Source organism: Athene cunicularia (assembly GCF_003259725.1).
Source record: "Athene cunicularia isolate RWA chromosome 2 unlocalized genomic scaffold, athCun1 chr2_part1, whole genome shotgun sequence".
NCBI classification, from domain to species: domain Eukaryota; kingdom Metazoa; phylum Chordata; class Aves; order Strigiformes; family Strigidae; genus Athene; species Athene cunicularia.
This window is the reverse complement of record NW_020799095.1, coordinates 120,541,042-120,562,890: the sequence shown is the minus strand read 5'-3', so window position 1 is coordinate 120,562,890 and position 21,849 is coordinate 120,541,042. Positions and strand designations below refer to the sequence as shown.

The following is a 21,849-nucleotide window of genomic DNA, read 5'->3' as shown; positions in this document are numbered from 1 at the left end:
TCCTGTCTGCAAAAATGTATCTGAAGAATCATATCAGTTTGTTTGAGCAACTTCTAGAAGCCAGAGGTTTAACTATACCATATTTGGATGCTATTATTAAGTCAGGTGTCTGGTTCAAGATGATCAACATCTCACCTTGCAGAACTTCTGACTCCACTATATTTTCTCCTTGCAATAGTTCAGCAAACGTCAATATTTTATTCTCTCGTATTTCTCTGTTTCTCTCTTACATAACTTCTGGGAAGAAAGTCTACTTTTAAAGTACTCAAGGAAAATCATTGCTGTCTGGAATAAATAAAATGAGCAAAGTGGTGATTTTCTTATGGCATCAGTATTGTATGAACAACAGATCACTTTATGTATAATAGATAATTTTCACAAATTGTAACTGACTATATGCCCAAGTGCGTATGTGTCACAAGATTCCCTCTGTGCAAATCCACAGAGTATCGAAATCCAGATGGGTTATTACAGATGCCAGACACAAGGGTTAGTCAATGTTGGATCCCTCCAGACTGGAAGGGAAGAAAGAGGAGAAGGGGGCTCATCACAGTAAATCGATTCAGCCCAAGCTTCTGAAAACTCTTAAAAATCAGGAGGATGAGTATGTGGTGTGCTGGCTGTCTTCTGGCTTGAAATACCATGGCTCAAACCAGGAACATCTGGAGCTGAACTCAGGTATGTTTGCCGCTTGGGTTAGTAAGACACAGAGCTACTACATAACTACAGCTTCTCTGTAGGTGAAGTTTAGAGTAAGTGCTGAAACATGCATTCACCAGCCAGTTAGTCAGACAAACACAATGGCTACATTTACACTAGTAGATCAAACAGTACAAAGTCTATACTTCAGCCCTGAGGTCAAGTGGCATGGTCTGGCCATATTCCTCATTACACTCTCTGTGCCCCTGAAGAGAGGTGGCCATATCCAAAGCACCCGATGAAAAGTGTCCCTAGACTGGCCTAATTCCCAAAGCATGAACAGAAATTGTTTGGGACAGTACTAGTTAGTCCTGATGAAAAAGCATACCAGTCCTTGCTTTAAATACTTTGCAATATAAATGCTAGCACCCATGCCTCAACACTGTCCAATTGACCGATACAGACATTACTGTATATACAGATTTTAGAAAGTCCTCAAACATATTTGCCTGTGACAGGTCCTCTGATTCACAGAAAAAGGTAATCAGGGAGGATTCAACTCTTTTGTTGAAATTTTACTTGAAAGAGATGGTTCTTTCAAACCAAGATCTTTTCAAAATGAGTTGGGTATTTCTGTCTATTAAGTATTTTCTCCTCTTCATTTAATGCATGTGCTTTGTTTGGTAGCCTACTGCTTTACTATTAATGGAATCTTGGCTTCTGTCTGATTAACCCGCTTTTTCATGTCTACAATTCACAGCTCAACAACCACTAACCAGTTCTGTCACAATGAAAAAATTATATACATATCTGAAACAGTAATATTAAAACAACAACTAAAACAAGAAATAAAAAATGAATCCGTGCAGTTAAAAGATCTGAAAATAATATCAACTTCTATACATATTTGTCAGACTGCAGTGTCCACAGTTACAGCTGTATGTGGCAGTCAGAACAGTGAGTATTCTTTCCAAATCATGAGGTGTTTTAAGAAACACCCCCAGTGGTGGCTGCTGAGGAAATAATTTCCTTTATCATCCTGAGATTTTAAATGTGCAAGTGTCCTACCAATTTATCTAGTGCACAAAAAGGAAGAAAGGAAGGAAGGGGGGAAGGGGTTAAGGGACGAAGGAAGGAAGGAAGGAAGGAAGGAAGGAAGGAAGGAAGGAAGGAAGGAAGGAAGGGTAAGACAGAGACAGAAACATTATCACAATGGTTTTTGTTTCAAAATAGATTGCTGTGCAATGACTGAAGCCTGATTTGTAGTCATTTTGTATTCTTGTCCAGAGCCTTGAGGAGGGGAAGGTAATGGAGTTTCTGGAGTTGCTGAAAAAGAACATAGAAAGATTACATATTTTATATTCTACATACACATATGCATACTACTACACCGAAATTAAGTTCTGTTACATTTGCTATGCTAGGGAAATAGGATATTTTAATTAGCAGAATTTTTAGTTTATTAAAAATTTTACATGTGAAAACAATGATATATCAGAATGGTGCTGAATTTTAAACATTAGGTTAAATTCAGGTCAAAGTATCTTATGTAACACTCTTTATATACGTATGTTTGTAATGCACAATTATTTTAATTAAGAATGCTGATGAAATAACTGAGCACTGACAGGCCACCATTCTAATTAATATTTTTCAATGTAACAGTGGAATGTTATGACAGAAGGCTAACTTGCAATTACTTACAAATCTGTTCTGTATGTACAGGAGCAGACATTGAACTTATAAGGATAGTTTGGCCAGTTAATGGATCTTGGGCTAAGTGAGGATGTACTGGATGATGCAGATGACTGGCATCATTAGAAGTACCTGCAAAAGTAACATAAGCATGTATCAATTTGAAAGAGCATGTTGCTGCCAGCAAATTCAATAATTACATTTCTGCAATGCAAATATTTTGATTGGCAATTTGAATAACTGCCTCTGGGTATTCATTAAACAATTTTACCAGACTTCAACCATATTAAGCACTGTGTTTATTTTCACTGTTTTGACTGCATTAACAGAGGATTTCACAAAATATTTGTAAGGATTCTTCTATCTGCCTAGGGAATTGTATATCTAGATATTCAGCAATGACTGAGAAGTACACAGCACAATCTGAGCTTGTAGGACTGAGTTAACAAGATGAGCAGCTGAGACAAGGCTTTAACTAACAATCACATGAACCAAAGCTCAGTCAGCAAGGCAGTGGTCAAAGTGTTTGCTAACATTATGATTCCCTCAAAATCCCAGTATGCTAAATTCAACATTATACAACATGGTAAATTTAACAAGTTGTTAGCTTACCTCCTAGTAACATTTCCTGAAGCAAACTGTCAATTTTAACAATTCCAAATAGTTTAACCAACTGTATTTGCTCAATCATTTGCCAAGTGATGCTCTGGAGTGTAGGCAGTAGAAGCAGAAGTTCTCCAAATCGTCCTCGGGAGTCGTACTGACGATCATTAATATAATCCTCTAAACTGATTTGGACTTGGAACCGCATGTTTTTAATCTTCATTGGATTACTCAGGCCTTTTGCATCTTAAAAAAATGACAAAACCTTGAAGTCAAGGCAGGTTATGATTTGGGAGGAGCATCTTAGGGTTTTTTTATTTTATTCTTTTCCATCAAGCTATATAACATGAGGAGCAGATGCTACATCAACAAAAATAACTTTCAATATAGTCACATATAATTCTGAGAGATACTTTCAAAAAGGTACCTGGATCAAAAAATACAATTGCTTTCAAGCAAGCGTACTCATTGTCGTCTATCTGAATCTCCTGGAAGGGTCGAACTAATTCATCTAGAATCCGATTTGCCACTCGGCTGATCTCTACTTCAGTACTGTTGCGATGAATTATGTAATTGTTGCCTTAGAAAGAAAGGATACCAACATGTGGATTAATATAAAGACTTTGATGTATTAGAACAAGCCCATTTTCAAAAGCACATTTCATTTTGCTTAATCAAATTAATATTTTTTTAAAGTAATAACTATCCTTGTAGCATACAAAACTGTTCTTTGCAAGTATACAATATATGTAAAATATGGCTCTCAGTAAATAATCTGTGCATGTAAATATGCCCACATGTTAGTTACTGATTAGTCCACAGGACTGAGGTCCATATTTGAATGCACAACTATTGAGCAAATAGGCTTTTATCTTATAGATAAATGGTAAACGGATCCAAAAATTTCTTCTTCCACCAATAAAATAATGTATCTCAAGCTGAATGATCAGGATTTGTGAATGGACAAACAAGCCTTCTTCCAGAGGAGACACCAGGAATGTTTTTTCTTCTAACAGATGCTTCTGTTACTCCTAATAAAATTTAGAAGTATTATAAAATTTTCAGTAAAGAATGAATTTTCTCTGCTCTTTTAATTAGAAATTTCCATTTTGGAGACATCTCCATCACGGCATCTTAATTCACATTCTGTCCAAAAATCATTTAATGTAAGTGGTGAGATCAGTGGGAAAGCCACAGAGTTTCTGGAAGTCACCAAGCAGTTTTTGAAAGAAGAGCTGATGATATATCATAAGAAATCCATGCCAAAATGACTCATAAGTTTTACCTCCAAGTATCAGAAATAAGGCTTGGATCCTTAGCTTGTTTCTCCTTTTGTTTCACATATGCTGATGCTGGAGATGCTGACTATAATTTTCTGCTTATTATTTTATCATTATTTTCCTTATTACCTGCTAATCCAAATAAAGTGCAAATATTTCTTTTTTATTTCTGTTAAATTTGTCAATAAAACTGTATCTAGAGAACTAGGTTCAGAAAGTAATCTGTATACTTTTTAACTTGAAACTATTGCTGGTGAGAGTAACATGTCCAGACCAAGACCTTCTTAACATTTTAATGTTATTATATGTGTAAAAATAAATTCAAGCTGATGAGCTATGAGCTATGAAAAGGCAGGCCCAAAGAGGAAGGAGAACTAGTAGTGGAAAACCTCCTTGTACCACATCGCCAGTGAAGAAACTAGTTAAGAGTCCATATTCCACATAGCATTGCCTCACATAAAAAATTCTGTCCAAGACCTACAGGCTTTCTCAAAAAACAGCCAAAGCGCTGCACATGTTTAATGAGACCATTTTTAGCAGGGTGCACTTCAGACTGACAGAGTACTGCGTCAAACAATGCTAACAAATGCCTCAACACATCACTATACACACGGGCACACAACTCATCATATCACTGTGCCTCTCTGTTGTGTGAAAAAAGAGAAGACATGCTTACACCACACGATGACATCCCATTCCCTAACAGCCATTTCTTTTTATATAACCCAGTGAAGGAGCCTTTCAAGTGACCACGAACAGGCTTATGCAGGCGTGACTCCTCCTCGTGCCATGGATGCACCCATCTCCCACATGGCAGGGGACAACAGGCATGATGTTTATATGATGGCCACATTGCGACTGTCGAGGCAGCAGTGACAGGACTCTTGGGAAAGAGAGTTGCAGGGAACAGGTTATCCAGTCTTCTAGCCTGTACAGTCTTCTCTGACTATGTCTGAAGGGCTCTTCAGAAAGCTCCAGATAAATGGTTTTCATGAAGACTGAAATTAGTACATGGGCCACAGGTTGGCTGCTCCTATCTTAAGCAAAGTTTTTTTATGTTTTTGTTGTTGTTGTTGTTGCTTTGTTCTGTTATTTTACGGGACAAAGGTGCAAAGAGGATGCTAATGGAAGGAGATAATTTTCCAGGAACTCCCTTAGGTTGTGGTTTCTGGTATCCAATAAACATTTAGCTGTATTAACTCACAGGAAACTGTCCACCTGCTTTTGCTGGAGCAGGTCATGTGACATTATGTCATTAATAGCTATTTAGCATTCACAGAATGCATTGCTTTGATTGTGCTAGAACAGTTGTCCCACTTAAGTGATTACATGGTTGCTAATGTACTATAACATCATCATCGTTATTAATTAAAACAAAACCAATATTTACCTAAAAGTAAAATGTCCTTATACGCCATGGACCGTTTTGCCGCTCCAAGCAACAGGTGTTCCCCAGCATGTGCTCTTAGCAGGGCAACCTCAAGAAAAAAGGTCAGCCTCATTAGATGATAAAGCAGTAAGTTCCAATAAGGGCAAAAGAAATGAGGATGCATATTACCACGAGTGTATTCAGCTATAGGTACATGTTTAAGACTGTTAAGATTTTAATGTAAAATGTAAAGTGAATGTAAAAACCTTAACACTGTACTAACAGCACACTATAATTAAATTGTCATCCTCTGTCACTTCTAACATTTGGTCTAGATTTTAAACATACAGCTCTTCAAAATGCTTCTCAATAAATACAATGCTTGCATTTATTTCCTAGTGCCTATTCCCTTAACAAAATTTTCTCTTGAATTTTAAGTTGACACTAAAGACTCTGGTGGGCTGGAATGAACAGTTACAGTAAATTCAGCACTATCAGTGTTTCATTTTTCTCACCTTGAACCAAAAATTTGTGCTGCACTTAAAAGACCCTTTTCCCCAACAAAACCAGCTATGCTAAACTATCCACTACTGTCAACAAAGAAGAAACCTGATTCATACCAGGTAAGCACTTAAAAATGTGGTCTTTAGTTTACTCTTTGTCACCTATTTACTTTCCTTAATTTTTAATCTCTGCTTCTAATTTCAGTGCTGGCCTCTGTTTCCTCAAGGAACTCCTCTCTTGGCAAGTAATTATTTTCTTACAAATCCAAGCCAAAGCTTTATGAGTGATGTAAATGTACACAGCACCTAGGAATACTTAATGTGTTAAGACTTCTCAGGCTCTCAACAGAGTTAACTTATCTGCTCTGGCCTGCTCGATGGCTTGTAAATCAGGCTGATTCCCAGATAAGGATTCATTTGTTCAAAACCAGATGGTTTATTTTATAATTAAATGCACAGTGCCCCTTAGAAAGAAGCTATCACAAATGCAAAAGTGGCATTTAACTCCCAATACCTTTGTCACTACTCTTTAAGGTATTTAAGGTTCTGGAGTATTTCCCAACATGTACTCTTCATGCACTACAGGGATGTTTTCAGCCCATCTTTCTAAGCTGTTTTTTTCTTTAAAACACAGACAGGAACTTTTTAATGAGGACTGATCCTTCTCTTCTCCTTCATGCCATCTTAACAATAAAGACAGCAATATTTTTCCTTGTTTTGTTGCCCTTGTGACACTAATGCATTTCAAATTCTCCTTATTTTGCATTAAAATATTTTTAACTTGTTGCAGTATGTTGAACTGTATAAGCACATATATCATATATGCACATATTATGCATTATGCATAAGCACACATATCATATTCTAATGGGTCTGCAAAGACAATGTTAAGCTCCTATTCTGGGGCATCTCCTGTGGCCTGAAACACCTCCATATTCCTGAGGAGGAGTGTAAGAGGGAATAAGCTCAGTTTGAATCTCAAACCTAAGAATGATCTAAGCCTGCTTGCAGGATTTTGTTAAAAACTGAGACACTGAAGAGGCAAAAAGAAGAAATTACACAATTCCACTTCACAGAGTCATTTTCAAGCTGAATCAGATTTTGGTGGACTGGAATCAAAGAGAATCTGAGCTGAGAATTAACCTCCTTCCCAGGTGGACAGGGAGACAATTTCTTAACGGAACAGGAGACACTGGTTCCGAGTGTGCCAGCACAACTTACTCCAAAACCCAGTGATATATTAGGATATATTACAGATGTGATGATAGACCAAACCTCTGTCATAAAAACCCTTAAGAATTTTCAAGGTTTGGTGCTTTTTTTCTCCCATGTTCATTATATACAATATGATTTTAGTACACTGTATTATATGAAAGATTATTTGCTATGGATTGATATCGGTATGTTTGGCATGTTTAAGATTCTAATGGCTTTTGTTTTTTGCAAATAGACAAGACCTGCTTCAAATTAAGTAACGTGTCATAAACCACATTATAATGAAAGGTGAACATGAAAAAATGTTTTCCAAAGTCGGAAAAAAGCATGGATTTTTTTAATAAGATTTTTTTCATTTTTGTATGCAGCTTTGTATCTCTACTTCCAAAAGAATACAGAAGCACAAAACACTGAACGACATACTGGTTTGCTACTTCTTTTTGTTAATGTGGTAGAGCCTTATCTATTTCCTCTTTTTTTTTTGTGGTGGTGGTATTTCAAAACTTTAAAGATTTAAGATGGTGGGTGTAGCACCCAGCGCTACTGATCAGAAAAAAAAATAAGTGTTTAATCGTAACATTTAAATATCACAGAAATAACAGGGCAGTAATTAAGTTCTCTCTTTTGTCTCCTCTTATACCTGGTCATCCAGTGGTAATTCACAGAAGCCTGGAATATATTTAGCCCATTCCACCAGGACCAAAAGTTGTTGCTTCATAGATTCACAGACATCACTAATACCAGCAATTTTCTTAACATTTATGTCAGTGCTAGCACCAGGACTGGAGATTGAGATCTGTCCATAGTGAGAGAAAAAAATCAACAGTATTAAATTTCATAGAATTGCACTTTCACTGGTTAACAGCATATTTAAGAAAAAATCGCAGCAGTAATCATGCGTACTCTTGAGAAATTCCTTGACCACATGGACCATTAGTCTGCACGTAAATTATAACATTTTATTTCTCATTATTACCAGTATGTATTACAGTATGTTAAAAATTACACTATTCATATCATGATACAGTATCTTCTCATTCCAAAATACTCTTTTTAAATATACCAGAGCCCTTATTATCTGTAGGAGGGAGGTGAGTTTTTTATTCCTTTAAAAAAAAAAAAAAAAAAAAAAAAAGAGCTCATAGGTGCATGCAGTAACATTAAGGGCAAAGAAAGAGAGAAATAAAGGGGTAGCATGTTCTAGTGAAAAGATAAGTATCATTAACTTTAGAAGGTAAAATGGGGGTTTTTTAGTGCCTGGAGGAGAATGGTTTGTAATGATGAAGCAGCAGTATAGGTGGAGGCCTGAGACGTTTCAGAGCAAATGTAAAGGATATGAGTGTGCATTAGACCACCTGCAGTGAACAGTGTGCTGTGAAATAAGAACAGAGCAATATCTTTCTGGGCCTGAAGCTGGGGCACTTTCACATAATCACTGAGCCAAATCTTGAAATTCTTAATGACTTTTCAAGCAAAGGAACAAAACCAGGCTTGCTGTTAAGCCTGACAGGAAAGACAAGATAAAACAAAGACTGAGAAGAGGTCAGTTTATAACTCTTATATAACCAAGGAAGAAAAAAGTAAAGAAGAGAGGAAGAGGAAGAGGAGGAAGAGGAGGAGGAAGAGTAGGAGGAAGAAGAGGAGGAGGAGGAGGAGGAGGAAGAGGAAGGGGAAGGGGAAGGGGAAGGGGAAGAGGAAGAGGAAGAGGAAGAGGAAGAGGAAGAGGAAGAGGAAGAGGAAGAGGAAGAGGAAGAGGAAGAGGAAGAGGAAGAGGAAGAGGAAGAGGAAGAGGAAGAGGTCCCACCACAACAACAACAACAAAACCCCACTGCTGTACAAGGCCTATGAACCTGACTTTCACCTTACATTTTATTACAGGAAGCATATCCAGGAATTCTGTATTGATTATCTTCCCTCAAAAAAAAAAAAAAAAAAAAAAAAGTTTTTTGAACTTCCAATACTGTGTACCTACAAATTTCAGGATGCTGGATGCTGTTTAGGTTGATTCCTACCAGATCCTATTCATTCCCAGATCCATGTTAAACCCCATAATGGGATCTGTGGTGAAATCCCATTATCCTTGGGTGGTCAAAAGGAGTTGTACTTCTGAACTAAAGCTCAGTGCTTCCTACATAATTCAGTAGTCTAAACCACTGAAAACAGCTTAGCTATTAATGGCAGTTAACTGGCTGAACATTAGTTCTCAGGAAAATACAGCAGCTAGGCAGCTGAAAAAAATCCTCAGACACATAATTCAAAGGCTATCATGTAGGAGAAAGGTTGGAGGTATCATCTCTTTGTAGACAGCATTTGTGAAATCCCTACTGTAATTATGAGTCCATTTCTGGCATCTGTTCTACAAAAACAAAGCTGAAAATACTGAATATAATTCAGATGAGAGATACCAGTAAAGAAAGAGAGTAAAGTAAGTCAATGTATTTAATTTTTTCCAGAAGAGTATGAGGAGTTTTGATCAAGATTCAAAAGTACCTACACAAAGAAGAGTGTCCTGATAGCAGAAAAAAATACTACCATGCACCAACTATTGTTTAACCAGTAGACTTACTGACTCATGAACTTAATATACTGACCTTCCCTTAATATCTTTTAATCAAAAGTATGCATCTTTATGAATTATATCTTACAGGATAAACTGTAGACTCTGTGCTGAAATTACTTGGTAAGCTTCTGCAGGGGATTCATGGGATTACTCCCATGGAATTCATTATGATCTCCTAAGGTTGGATCTCTTCACCAGGATATGAAGCTATGAACTTTCCTCTCTATTTCTCTATTGTTCTAACCTGACTCTCGTTTCTGCAGTGCAACATGTGAGTCGCCGACTTCACAGAATCATAGACTAGCCCAGGTTGGAAGGAACCTCAAAAGATCCTCTCATCCAACCTTTTGTGGGAAGGGGAACCTAGATGAGATTATCTAGCACCCTGTCCAATTGTATCTCGAAAATCTCCAATGATGGGGACTCTACCATGTCCCTCGAAGTTTGTGCTAGTGATTGATTGTTCTCACTGTAAAAAATTTCTTTCTTATATGGAGATGAAAACTCTCCCAATGAAACATGTACCCATTAATGACTTGATGAACATGACAACACTCTATCCCTATTGTCCTGAGAACCATGAGACACATGCCTTTACTCCTACAATAGTTCAGCATGTCCCTTCCATATTTACATGATTCTGGAAGCCTCTCCTTGGTCTGCAGGAGAAAAAATCATACCTGGACAACTTCCCCCTGTGAGGGATCTTCAGAGACAAAATAATTAATTTTCTCTATTTTAATATGAAACTTTTAAATGGGATGAATGCACCTTCTTCCTCATTTCACAGCTGAAGAACTTGGCCAATGATTTGTGACACCACCACCACCTCCAAGTCATTCCACGGGACTGAACTCACCTTAGAGACTCATTCAACTGAGGAAAAAACAAGGACTTTTAAGACTTTACTTCTCTATCATGTTAATGTGACTTCTTGGTCTTTAAGGCCAAGAGCGTATCTTCATATATGCTTGGCATAGTAGGAGCAATTATCTCCTACTACAACATACCAAGTAAGAAGTAGAATAAATTTGTATGTATACACAAGCTGATGTTTTAGGCCAGGAATCTACCATCTGAAAAGAACTTTGTGGCAGGAACAGCTGAAGATGTGATCCTGTTTAAGACAGCTCTTATTCCTGAATTGCATATACCAGTTGGAAATGATTAAGGGAGTAACACAAAAAAGCACAATAAGAAAGTTCAAAGAATTACTAAGAAGGTAAAAATATATTTTTTTCATACTGTATAGGTATGAAAGGTAGGCAGGTCTATTATGTTCATTTAGTCTGCCCAGACATATGTGCCAAAGACTATCAACCAGTAATTCCTGTATCAATTCTTTACAGGCAGTTCTACCCTAAGAGAGATGCTGATAAAGGATGAGATTGCAAAACATTTGGTGATGTATAAATCAGTCAGCATGAAATCATAAAGGTGGTAGTTAAATTCTAAGTAAGTTAGTAAAAGGTGCAAGAATGCAGAATCAATGACCATGATTTATCTGAGGTGCAGAAAAGGACTGGAGACTGTTCTATTCAGCAATTGATTGGATAGGGAAAAAAAAAAGAAAAAAGAAAATGAAGTTCAGATGAGACAAAGAAAATTTAAAAGTGATATGTGAATAGACTCTGCAGTTGGAACACTTCTGTTTGCCTTATTTATAATGTCTAAGGATATTAAAAATGGGATTTTCAAAAGAATGTAAGGAAATGAGTGTCTACACCCCTTTGAATGTAATGGCTTTGGACAATTTTTTCCCTAATGTTTCATGGTAAAGCCAGCCTCAAGGATAGATAGATGCCACCAGCTGCCCGGGACAGCAACTGATTTAAAAGCAGTAAGAACCATAAAGCTTTATTAAGAAAGGTGCCTAGGACATATTGTCCTGGACAAAGTAGAAAATTTTTATTGACTTTGCTTTAAGAATGTATTCTATTACTGATTCTTTCATTGGGAAAAGGAATCTGGGTGCACTTTGGAAACAGAAAAAAGTAATCTCAATAATTATATTTAATACAGTATGAAACTGAAAAGTGTCTAACTTTAGAAAAAAAATGGCCTTGAAGTCATAAAATAATTTTTTAGTAGATCTCAGTACCTGGCGGGAAAGTGTCTCAGCTTGTGACAATGTGCTAATAGAGGGAATATTGCAGCCATCAAAAGTGTTTCTTCTTGTACTTATCCTGTCCCGTTCATTTTGTACAGCTGGAAAAGAATAATCATCTCATTTATTGACTTGCAGACATTGACACACAATACCATTTCACAAGTTTATTAGATAACTATAAGAATCAAAAGGTATGACATTCAAAAAAGACATTGCGCTTTTAGCTCTGAGTAAGGAGGAAGGATGACAATACATGTTTATGGTCTTTATCTGTATACTGTTTGCCTGTAAAAAACAGGTATAACTAATTGTAGATAGATAACTGAATTGTCAGAACTTTTGTGCTTGGCTTTATTACAGTAAAACCTCTTTCTTCCTTTGAACTTGAACACATGTTGCTGTTTGTTATTTTAACCAATTTAATAAGTGAGACTTTATGATAATGGTAGAAATGGACATCTCCAGACTGCTGAACAGGTCAAGAGCTACAGCATCACCACTGGCAAAATGTCTGTCAGAGGAAGACTGAAAGCCCTATTCCTGCTCTCCTGTGAGAAACCCTGATATAGGAATGAAACGTGAATTTAACACACTAGTAAGATAATTTTGAAAGTGAAATCTCACGCTCCTCCTCAGTGACACTGCCAGTTTACCTAGCCACTTCACAGAACATTAACTAAGGAAAAAGAAAGAAAAAGCAACAAAAGTGTTTCAGCCCAATAAGTTTTGTCTCATGGTGTCCCAAAAAAAGGCAGTTGAAAGGGCTTTGGATAAGGAATCCTTAATCAGCACATGCAAGGCTTATGAAGTATCAAGGCTTACTTTTTAACTGAAGGAAGAAGAAAAAAACTATCAATCAGATTTTTCTAAAACCTAGATCATGTCCAAGGTTAGGCCAAGAAGAAAAAAAAAAAAAAAGAATTGTGCTGATCAAAATCTTTTTATTGCACAAGGAATCTCATCATCTTTTAAGAGCAGCAGCTTTATTTCCAAAGGATATGTTTGCTATTTTGTGGGAAACAATCTGCATTACAGAATTTAGGAGTAGTACCAAAGGTTTCAATAAAAAAATAAAATATTCTATACACTAAATAGTTTTCAGGGTTTATCTGAACAATGCACATAGTTTATTCCAGAGGTGTACTAACTTTTTGCCAAGGACACTCACTGATGGGCCTTTTATTAAGGTCACAGTAAGAAATGTTGTGCAGTGATAAAGTGCTAAATGTTCATGTAGACGGGAAACAAAAATACAACCTTTTTTAAAAGAATGGAGAAAAAAACATTCACTGAATCTTAGCAGCTGAAGCGCTACCTAGATAATTAAAATAAATCAGCGCTGATTATTATTAGAAAAATAGTAAGCTATTCTGACAATCACTACTGAAAGTCACTGGTGGAAAACTTTGAGAATAATATGAAAATGCTTCAATTTTTATCCTGCATGTGCATAATTTTTAATTATTAGACTAGATTGACTGGATTGCTAAGGCTTTTTTGGCAGTTCAGGCTAAAATTGCCTTAAACAGAGATTCCATGAGGAAGGGGGAATATTTGCTCAAAGAGTGCTTGTATAGCTTTTACCAGATGAAGTCCTTCTTACCTTCGTCCTGAAGAAAATAAAATGGTTTGCTAGAAACAAGCATAGAAACTATCATATAGACCATGCTACAGTTATGCTATGAGACATCCCCTGACAGTGCAGGGAGGTATATAACAACACACAAGCAGCAAAATTTACAGTTGAGCATTTTGAATTATTTTAGCACTGGGGAGCATTGAATAAACATAGCTTGGACGCAGTGAAAAATGAAAGTTTTATAGGTAGTGGCACCAGAGGAGGCAGAGCGGTGGAAATGATATTAAAAGTTTTGGGCAAGATGTATCTTCACTTCATAAACATGAGTCAGCAGCATGCCTCATGGTGATGTCAGCTAGCCATGCACGGGCCACATCAGCATCTTGAGGGAAGTGATTATTTCTCTGGTTTAGGCTTCCCAGGAGATGAATGACGATGGAAAACTGGGCAGTGTCCAGCAGAGGGCTATGGAGATGTAACCCACAAGACGCGCAAGGTGAATCAGAGAGAGGCATCTTTGTTTATGTGGAAAAGAGGACAAAGGTGGAGGTCCTAATTTCTGAATTTTACAGAAAATGGGGTCAGATTCTTCTAAGATGCATAATGAAAGAAAAAGAGGCAATGGACTCTACCCTAACTGCAGTAAGATATATTCCAGTTACTTATAAGCAAAAATCTCCTCCCAGTGAGGGTGGTCAAGCACTGGAAGGAGTTGCTGAGAGAAGTTGTGGAATCTTCCCTCTCAGGGACTGTATAAACCTGGCTGGCTGGGGTCCCAAGCCCTTCTGAGCTAAGGCATTCTTTAATTCCAGGTTTTGAAAGTCTGTAAAGCTTTGCTTTTTGCAAAACTTTTTGGGTCTTCCCTTTTCTTCAGATCAGATTGATAATATGTATACAACATGCTACTGATTTTAATGGTTCTAATTCCAAAAGGCTAAACCGTGTTCAAGGAGACCCACAAGAATGAACAAACCTGTTTCATACATACACAGTGTAACACTGTTTAGAACATCCCCATCCAGCTGCAAGGAGAAAATCCATTTTACCTCATTCTCAAACTTGATTACTAGCAAAGCAGTACTATAGTATAGATATATAAGAGCATAAAGAAACAGCTCCCTTTATCCTAGAAAAGCTATGTATAGACTAAAAATATTATAGCCTTGTCACAGGGCAGGAGAACTGCACACTCACATTACAGACTGGCCTTCAGGTAGATACACCATGCTCCCAACAAAACCGATAGCGAAGTTTGTGATGAGCCATTCTGGATTTCTTATTTGAATCTGATCAGGATGTCTTTTGCCTCTACATCATAATTGCCAGTGAAGCAACAGCCCCAAAACCCCAATACAAAAGTCCTCTGTTATTCCCACTGCCTTTCTTTCCCTATTGCTCTGCTGCTATGATTGTCTGTCCTTCCACTTTGACAGGAGGATCATTGTGACACCCAGGTTTCTTCAAGTCTGTCAGTGAGATGCATAAGTAACAGTCTTCCCATGTTTGAGATTAATGAGACTAGAAATTCTTTTAAATAATGTGGGCATTCCACTGACAGCTACCACTACAGTTCTCACCACTCCTTTTTTGCTCAACTTCACACTCCTCCTCTATCTTAAATGCTTCAAACATTTAAAACTAAGGGAAAAAAACAGTAAATTGGCATTGTCATTACTAAGATAGGGTAGAGACAAAATCCCAGATAGAGATTTTATGATTCAAATTTGGTAAAAATTAAAATCTCACACTTTGAACTTCTACAGGATACAGCTCAACACTTAGAAACCAATGAATTTTGGTTTCAGGGTTCGTGGATTAAACAGTTGCAAATCCACTTTAAAACACAGATTTGCTAATACTCAAAGTGTTAGAACTGCTTACCCACCTGACAATTAGATGATGCATATTTCACCTCAAAATAAAAGTTGATGCCTCCATTATGAAGGCATTACAGCAGACTTTCCATTGAATTATTCTGCTGGAGATTTTTAGAATCCTTACTACATTTTAAAACTAATTCAGATTATTTATCTTTGTATATCAAATAATAAATGACTCCATTACCTTCTTTTTTCATTCCTGCACGAAAACACTTTTTTAAACGACAATATCTGCATTGATTCCTTTTATCCTTGTCAACAATACATTGCCGGCTGAATCTATCAGAGATAAGAAAATGTAAATGTAAAAGAATTAATAAAGCAGCACCCTGATTATGAAGAAGAAAACCAACTGATGTTATTTTGATTTTTTTTTTTAATTAATCAGTCTTGAGTTGTGTTTCATACCTGCTCAGTTTGCAGAAATATATGTGTGTGTATACACACATATATGCATTGGAATGGAGAAGTGAGGAAAATTTTGAAGTTGTGTGCATCACTTACACCTCAGTTTATTTGTAAGATGTATCAGTAACTAGCTGCATCAAATGACAGTGGAGGGGAAAAAAAAAAAAGCTACAAATAGAAAAAGGAGAGGACAATCAAAGAAAACACCAAATGTCACTGTCATGGAGGACCCATTAGTTGCAAAACCAGTACCTTTGACTGGCAAAGTTTACTCCTTCTGGGAGACACCAATGAACAAGCTACATGTTGTATTGTTACAGATGAAAACGTAGATAGGAACCGGGAGGAAAATTTTTTAGCACCACATTGAAATAAAGACATAAGGAAACACAGAGAGCACAACACTGCAAGAAGGCTTCCTCACGCTCTCATGCACATCTACAGGTACATATATAAGGGCATCCCCTCCTCTCCCTGTTCGCTTCTGCTTTTTTGCTGTGCATGTGTTTGTTAGATAAATCTGTTCTGCAGAGCTCTTCTTGAAATCACTTATATCAGCTCTTGTCACACCACTTTAGGGGTATATCTATGCTATACCACCATGGTATGTCTATAAGGGAGATATTTCCTTATAAGAGTATTAAGAACCAAGGAGACCAAACAACATTTCCAGTAGCAAGCCATTCTTAACAAATTTTTCTCCTTTGGTGGTTTGTCTGAACTCACAAAGGTTTCCACATATTCTGTGCATGGCTTAAAACTGACGTTTTATGGACTTGTGCACGCAGACAGCAGTTTGTCAAACATGACGCAATGACCTGCAGACATCCAGAAATTAGCAGATTGCCATTCAGACTGACAGGAGGGAAAATGGTCATTCAAAAAAGCCATGTGTCACCCAAAGTGGAAAGTTGTGCAGATGTGCTTGCACAGCCCTTAAAATAAGACTCATAAATCTTAGACTTTTTATTCAGAAACTGCCTTCATAAGAAAAACAATTGAAAATAATTTTTACAAAACAGTGAAGACTTACACTTTTCACATTACTGGTGAAAATATGAGAATTTTTCTTTTCTTTTTTTTTTTTTTTTCCCTAGGAGATGACCTTTGTAATCATAAATGAAAGAATGAAACAGCTGTTGAGTGATGTAATGATATCAACAATATCAACAGACATCTGCAATGCAGTATATGGTATATGTAATATTAAGTATAGTCTTGAATAAAATACTTTTTTTTTCCAATCATAAGAATATACCATGAATCACATGCTCATCAAAAATGCTGGTTAGAATTCCTTAAGAAAAAGCTGAAATTATCCTGACACAGTTCTGAAAAAGTCTGAATGTAATTTTTGCTTAAATTCAATCATTCAGTGCCCGCAGATCTTTGGAAATACCTGCATGTATAGACATGATTTTTCCGTATGCTGCGTCTAAAGAATCCCTTGCATCCATCACAGCTGGAAGCACCGTAATGTTTTCCAGTCGCTCGGTCCCCACATATTGCACAGAGACTACTGATCCCGTTGTCAGCAGCATTCATGTTGACAGCTTCTCCTGAACTGTCTGAGGAGAGGCAAGAACAACATACTTAGTTAGGGACAAAACTTTTGACAACCACCCCATGGACAATTTGTACTTTTTCTGGAGGCTTTTTCTGACCCTTTCTCTTTTAATTGCCACTTACTATTTATATTGTACAGCATATCTGATTACATCTGGTTCTTATTCAGATGAAGAATTTCAAAGATACAGAGATATTAACAATTTATGAAGTTCACAACAACAAATAATTTTATTCTAAACTCTTTCCAGCTGAAAGGGGTAAAAAAATTAAAGTGTAACTCTGCATGTCTAATTACACATACATTCTTACTAACAAGAAGGGGAACTTTGACACAAAGCAGTATTGCCTAGTTAGCTGGCAAAGACACTTGTATATCAGTTCTCATAGGAGCTGGCAATAATTGGCAACTATCATACAAAGATAAAACTGCATACGTGACGTTAAAAAAAAACAAACCAAAACAAAAAAAACACAAGACAGTTTTTGCACAATAGTTAATAAAAAAAAAAAAAAAAAAAAAAAAAAAAGGCAAGCTAAAAGAGGACTAAGTGTTGTTTTCCTCAAACAAATTTTCCCAGGGAACATCGGTGCAGACTTTACTTGCACAAAAGAATATTAGCTACATGATTAACAATTAATCACTGAATATAGTAATCAATACTGAAGAAATTTACCTAGAATCAAACCAGGCATATTTATTCTTCTTTGACTGACAATGTTTAACAGATGTGTTCAAAGAAATAATTGCAAAATAGCTTTTTCTCTTATGCTTCTGGTTTTACAAAAGGAAAGCTGTTTGCAATATGCCCTAAACATTTGTAGTTGTTCAGCCAGGGAGAGGAAAGAGTGCCACATTAATCAGTTTTTCAAACATGCATTCAAAAGTCAAGTACATGAGTTCATGAACAGTGGACAGGCTGTAAAAGTGAAACTGTTAACATTGATACATATTATTATTCATACTGTACTAGATCCAACTGAAATGTATTACACAAATACATTGTAAAATTTTCATTGTGTTCTGAAGAGCTTACAATTTAGAGTTCTTTAGTCAAGGAGAGAAGAAGCAACTTTTAAAATTTTGTTTTACAGAGACACAGTTGATAGGAATTGTATTAAAAATTACTTAAATAAAACACAAAATCTTAAAGTTAAGAACTCAGTTCTGTAACTATTTTATTTTAAAACTACGTTTGTCATGACTAGAAAACTAGTTTTTAAAAAATGGGTTACATAAATATTTTAGCTAGAAAAATATAAAACCTTTGTCTTGGAGTTTTCTAATTTTGCATCATGATGAAACAGAATAATTAAAATTTAAATTTAATGATTAAATATTTCACAGCAATATAAATTGTGTATATATGTATTATATATATATATATATAAAAGGATATACTTATTTTCCTTGTTATTATTCTGAAACAAAATGTCTGGGAAATTGACCTGATTTTACAAAATTCTTTGATTTCAACAGAACTGCGTAATCTGCCTGAATGTGGCTTGTTAAACTTCTCTGAATGTTTCTAATGAATTTGGACAGCTAGGAAAGACACATAGAAAGGTTTGTAAGAGGCAGCCTTCAGTTCTAGCCTAGCACTGTAGCTACAGGACAATGTTTTTATAAATGCTATAAGAAAATACTTCAGTTAAACTCAAAGGAAACTAAACAGAAAAAGGCTATACCTAATAATTATCAAACTAATCACTTAGAGTGAATAATTTAAATAGCTCTATCACCAACACATAATGCAACACAGCACAAATTCCCTAATCTGTTTTCCCATTTTATGTAACATTAACAGACCTGAAAAGCTGCTATTCAGCAAAAAACAAATGACCAATGAAATCACCCCTATTAGAACAAAAAGGAGAGAAGTCATCTAAAAGTTACATAATCTTTGATAGCTTCAAAATCACTTAGGGCATAAAGGTCTGGTTTTTCTTCCTAAATCAATAACCAAATCTACCTTTCCGTTTATAAATCTTACTGTAAAGTAGCATCAAAAATTCAGATGAAACTTCAAGCTCAACAATAAAAACTAATTTAGGTTCTACATGGCAGAAATATGTGGAAATGCAGGTGCTATGTATTTTTTTCTGCAAATCGTTTAATATTTGTTCTCTGTTTTAAAAATACATATTACAATAGATCTCTGAATTTTCTTTGATACAATAAAGCAATTTTTAAAGTATATTAGAACATTCAGAAAGCCATTTTAGAGTAGTCTAATTTGCCTGATACTTTTATTCACTTTAACAGACTGACTTTTTCTTTATTTTTGGCCAGTAATCAATGATAGCAGAACAAAAGCAGTGTGCTTCATGACTTACTGATACAATTTCTCAAAAATTTACTGCATTAAAAATTCCACCTGAAGGGTTACATTAGCCAAACGCAAGTAGTTTTTCTTCTAGAAAGCCAATGTGATTTTTTAAAAATCCACTCTAGTTCATATATACACATACCTAGAAAGTCTAGATTAACATTTAAATAAATTAAATATTAGTCAAACAATTAGAAACTAGGCATCAAGCAACGGTAGCTAATTCTTTTCACAAGCCTCTGGATAATTTTGTCTTGTCCTTCCGGATGTTATATCTGAAATATACTTTCATGACCAAACTGTCAATACTAGTTATTCATTTGTCTTATAGCAAATAAAGCAACTGCTGAATACACCATTTTCTTCCTTTGATTAACTGACTGGTGACAGTACAGTTCAGTTACTTTATTATATATAATCTCTCTTTTACTTTCCTAATGTTAAAGAATTATAATGTTATTAATTTAGTGATGAAGTGTAAAAAAGCAGATACATAGTTTGAAAACAACCCCCAAATGCTCCATTAATAAAGCATTTAGCTAACACCTTATAGAATTACTAAACTTCACTTTTCCTGTTAACTGATTTTGCATCACAGAGCAGAACTCACCATTGCCATTATACAGAATCTGCATCGTTTCGAACTCCAGTGCTGTATACGTCGGATCTAAAACTTCACTGTAGCTCGCCATTTCCATGTCTAGCATTGGTTCCGAGAGCCTCATCATTGAATGCAAAAGCAGTGAAAAAGCTGCTCAGATGCACAACCTTCCCATTCTGTTTCACAGTGATTGATAATCCAAAGTTAACTATAACTGTGTCACTTACGTGCTGCAATGGGAGGAGCTGGAAAACTGCTTCTGCATGCTATATTCTACCTGCTTTTTTTTTTTTTTTTTTTTTTTTTTCAGTGCAACCCTTCTGATAATCTTGGAATGTTTTATGGAATAACCTTATCAGGAGTTGTACTGGTTCCAGTTCTTGAGTGAACCCAAGGACGTGCAGGAAGCTTCCTATCTCCTATGCCCTGCTACACACTTGGTTTTCGATGTATGGTATAAACAGTCCTAAACAAACCACTATGACTAGGTAAAGACACTTTTTGCTCTCTGTCTTCAGAACAATAAGGAAGTGTGATGCAATTATGGACTGTCCTCATACCCAAAACATGCATCATCATATTTTAAAAGACAGCTGCAAAACCTCCCATTATGCTGGCTGCACAGACGCTTAACCAAGGCCTCATGCAACACAAGCTCTGCAGCAAGGCCAGTTTATAGATCCCCTCCATCACACAGTGTTGCTGCGATGGCTCTGGGCAGCAGACCTTGCACATTCCCAGAAGGGGGGCTTCCTGCTCTAAGCCTTCTTCATACAAGATGTAATAGCAGCAGGTTGTTTTCAAACATCATTCAGATGCACATGTTTAATTGCTTTAAACATGATATTTAAAATAATATACAAAGGTTTACATGTTAACTAAAATTACCATTTGTTCCTTGGTGCGTAAGGTTTGATAAGATTTTCTATAAATCATCTTTTTGCTTTTTCATACAAAATTGTATGCTGCACAGATACAAACATAGCTAAGACTAGCTGAGTTTACATCAAAACTCCAGGTCTGAAAACATTCTGGCATATGAGTAAATTTAAAATAAGGGAATGAATGTAAGATGGAAGATACCATGTATGATGACATGATCAGATCTTGCTAATCCCTCTGCTGTTAGCAGAACTTCTTCAGTGCTGCCATAGCAGGCCCCTCAGTGACCACTAAGGAGAGGGAATGAATTGACCCTTCATACTTGTCATACAAAACCTCATTTCAATTGATTTTTTAATATGGAAAAATCTACACTATAGGAAATATGTTCTTTATATTATTTTTTTCACTCTTTGCTAAGGAAAATTCTTACAGTCAAATCTTGCATTTGTAAAAAATTGCTTTCTGGGGGATTTTTGCCATCATGAAGTAAATCACGAACAATTAATGTATACTAAATGACTACTGTAAAATACTAATATATTTTCTTTTTGCCTTATGTGGATCAGAATGCAGTCCTGGAATTAGAGCAGCTGTGGAAAGCAGCTAATGATGAACAGCCTTTAGAC

The 21,849-nt window shown here is 36.1% G+C and overlaps 1 protein-coding gene across 2 annotated transcripts; it reads right to left on the bottom strand.

Annotated features, from left to right (window-relative positions):
* Nucleotides 1–1,846: 1,846 nt before the first annotated feature.
* On the bottom strand, nucleotides 1,847–20,465 carry HNF4G (hepatocyte nuclear factor 4 gamma). Of its 2 annotated transcripts, none has more exons than XM_026842633.1 (10): nucleotides 20,344–20,465; nucleotides 17,241–17,405; nucleotides 15,618–15,712; nucleotides 11,966–12,072; nucleotides 7,945–8,100; nucleotides 5,608–5,695; nucleotides 3,365–3,517; nucleotides 2,947–3,183; nucleotides 2,344–2,466; nucleotides 1,847–1,965 (listed from the first exon to the last, which is right to left on the bottom strand). In XM_026842633.1, the coding sequence occupies exons 1-10, from the start codon at nucleotides 20,463–20,465 to the stop codon at nucleotides 1,847–1,849; spliced, it is 1,365 nt and encodes a 454-aa protein (XP_026698434.1). The 2 variants fall into 2 exon arrangements, with proteins under 2 accessions (XP_026698434.1, XP_026698433.1); XM_026842632.1 differs by having other exon boundaries at nucleotides 17,241–17,409; nucleotides 20,348–20,465.
* Nucleotides 20,466–21,849: the final 1,384 nt, after the last annotated feature.

Coding starts and splice junctions, on each gene's coding strand:
- HNF4G (XM_026842633.1), bottom strand. CDS start 20,465: ATGATGAGGCTCTCGGAACCAATGCTAGACATGGAAATGGCGAGCTAC. Junction 8,101..11,965: donor CTGAGACACTTTCCCGCCAG/GTACTGAGATCT, acceptor CACTATGGACAG/ATCTCAATCTCCAGTCCTGG. Junction 3,184..3,364: donor AATTGTATTTTTTGATCCAG/GTACCTTTTTGA, acceptor CATTTTTTTAAG/ATGCAAAAGGCCTGAGTAAT.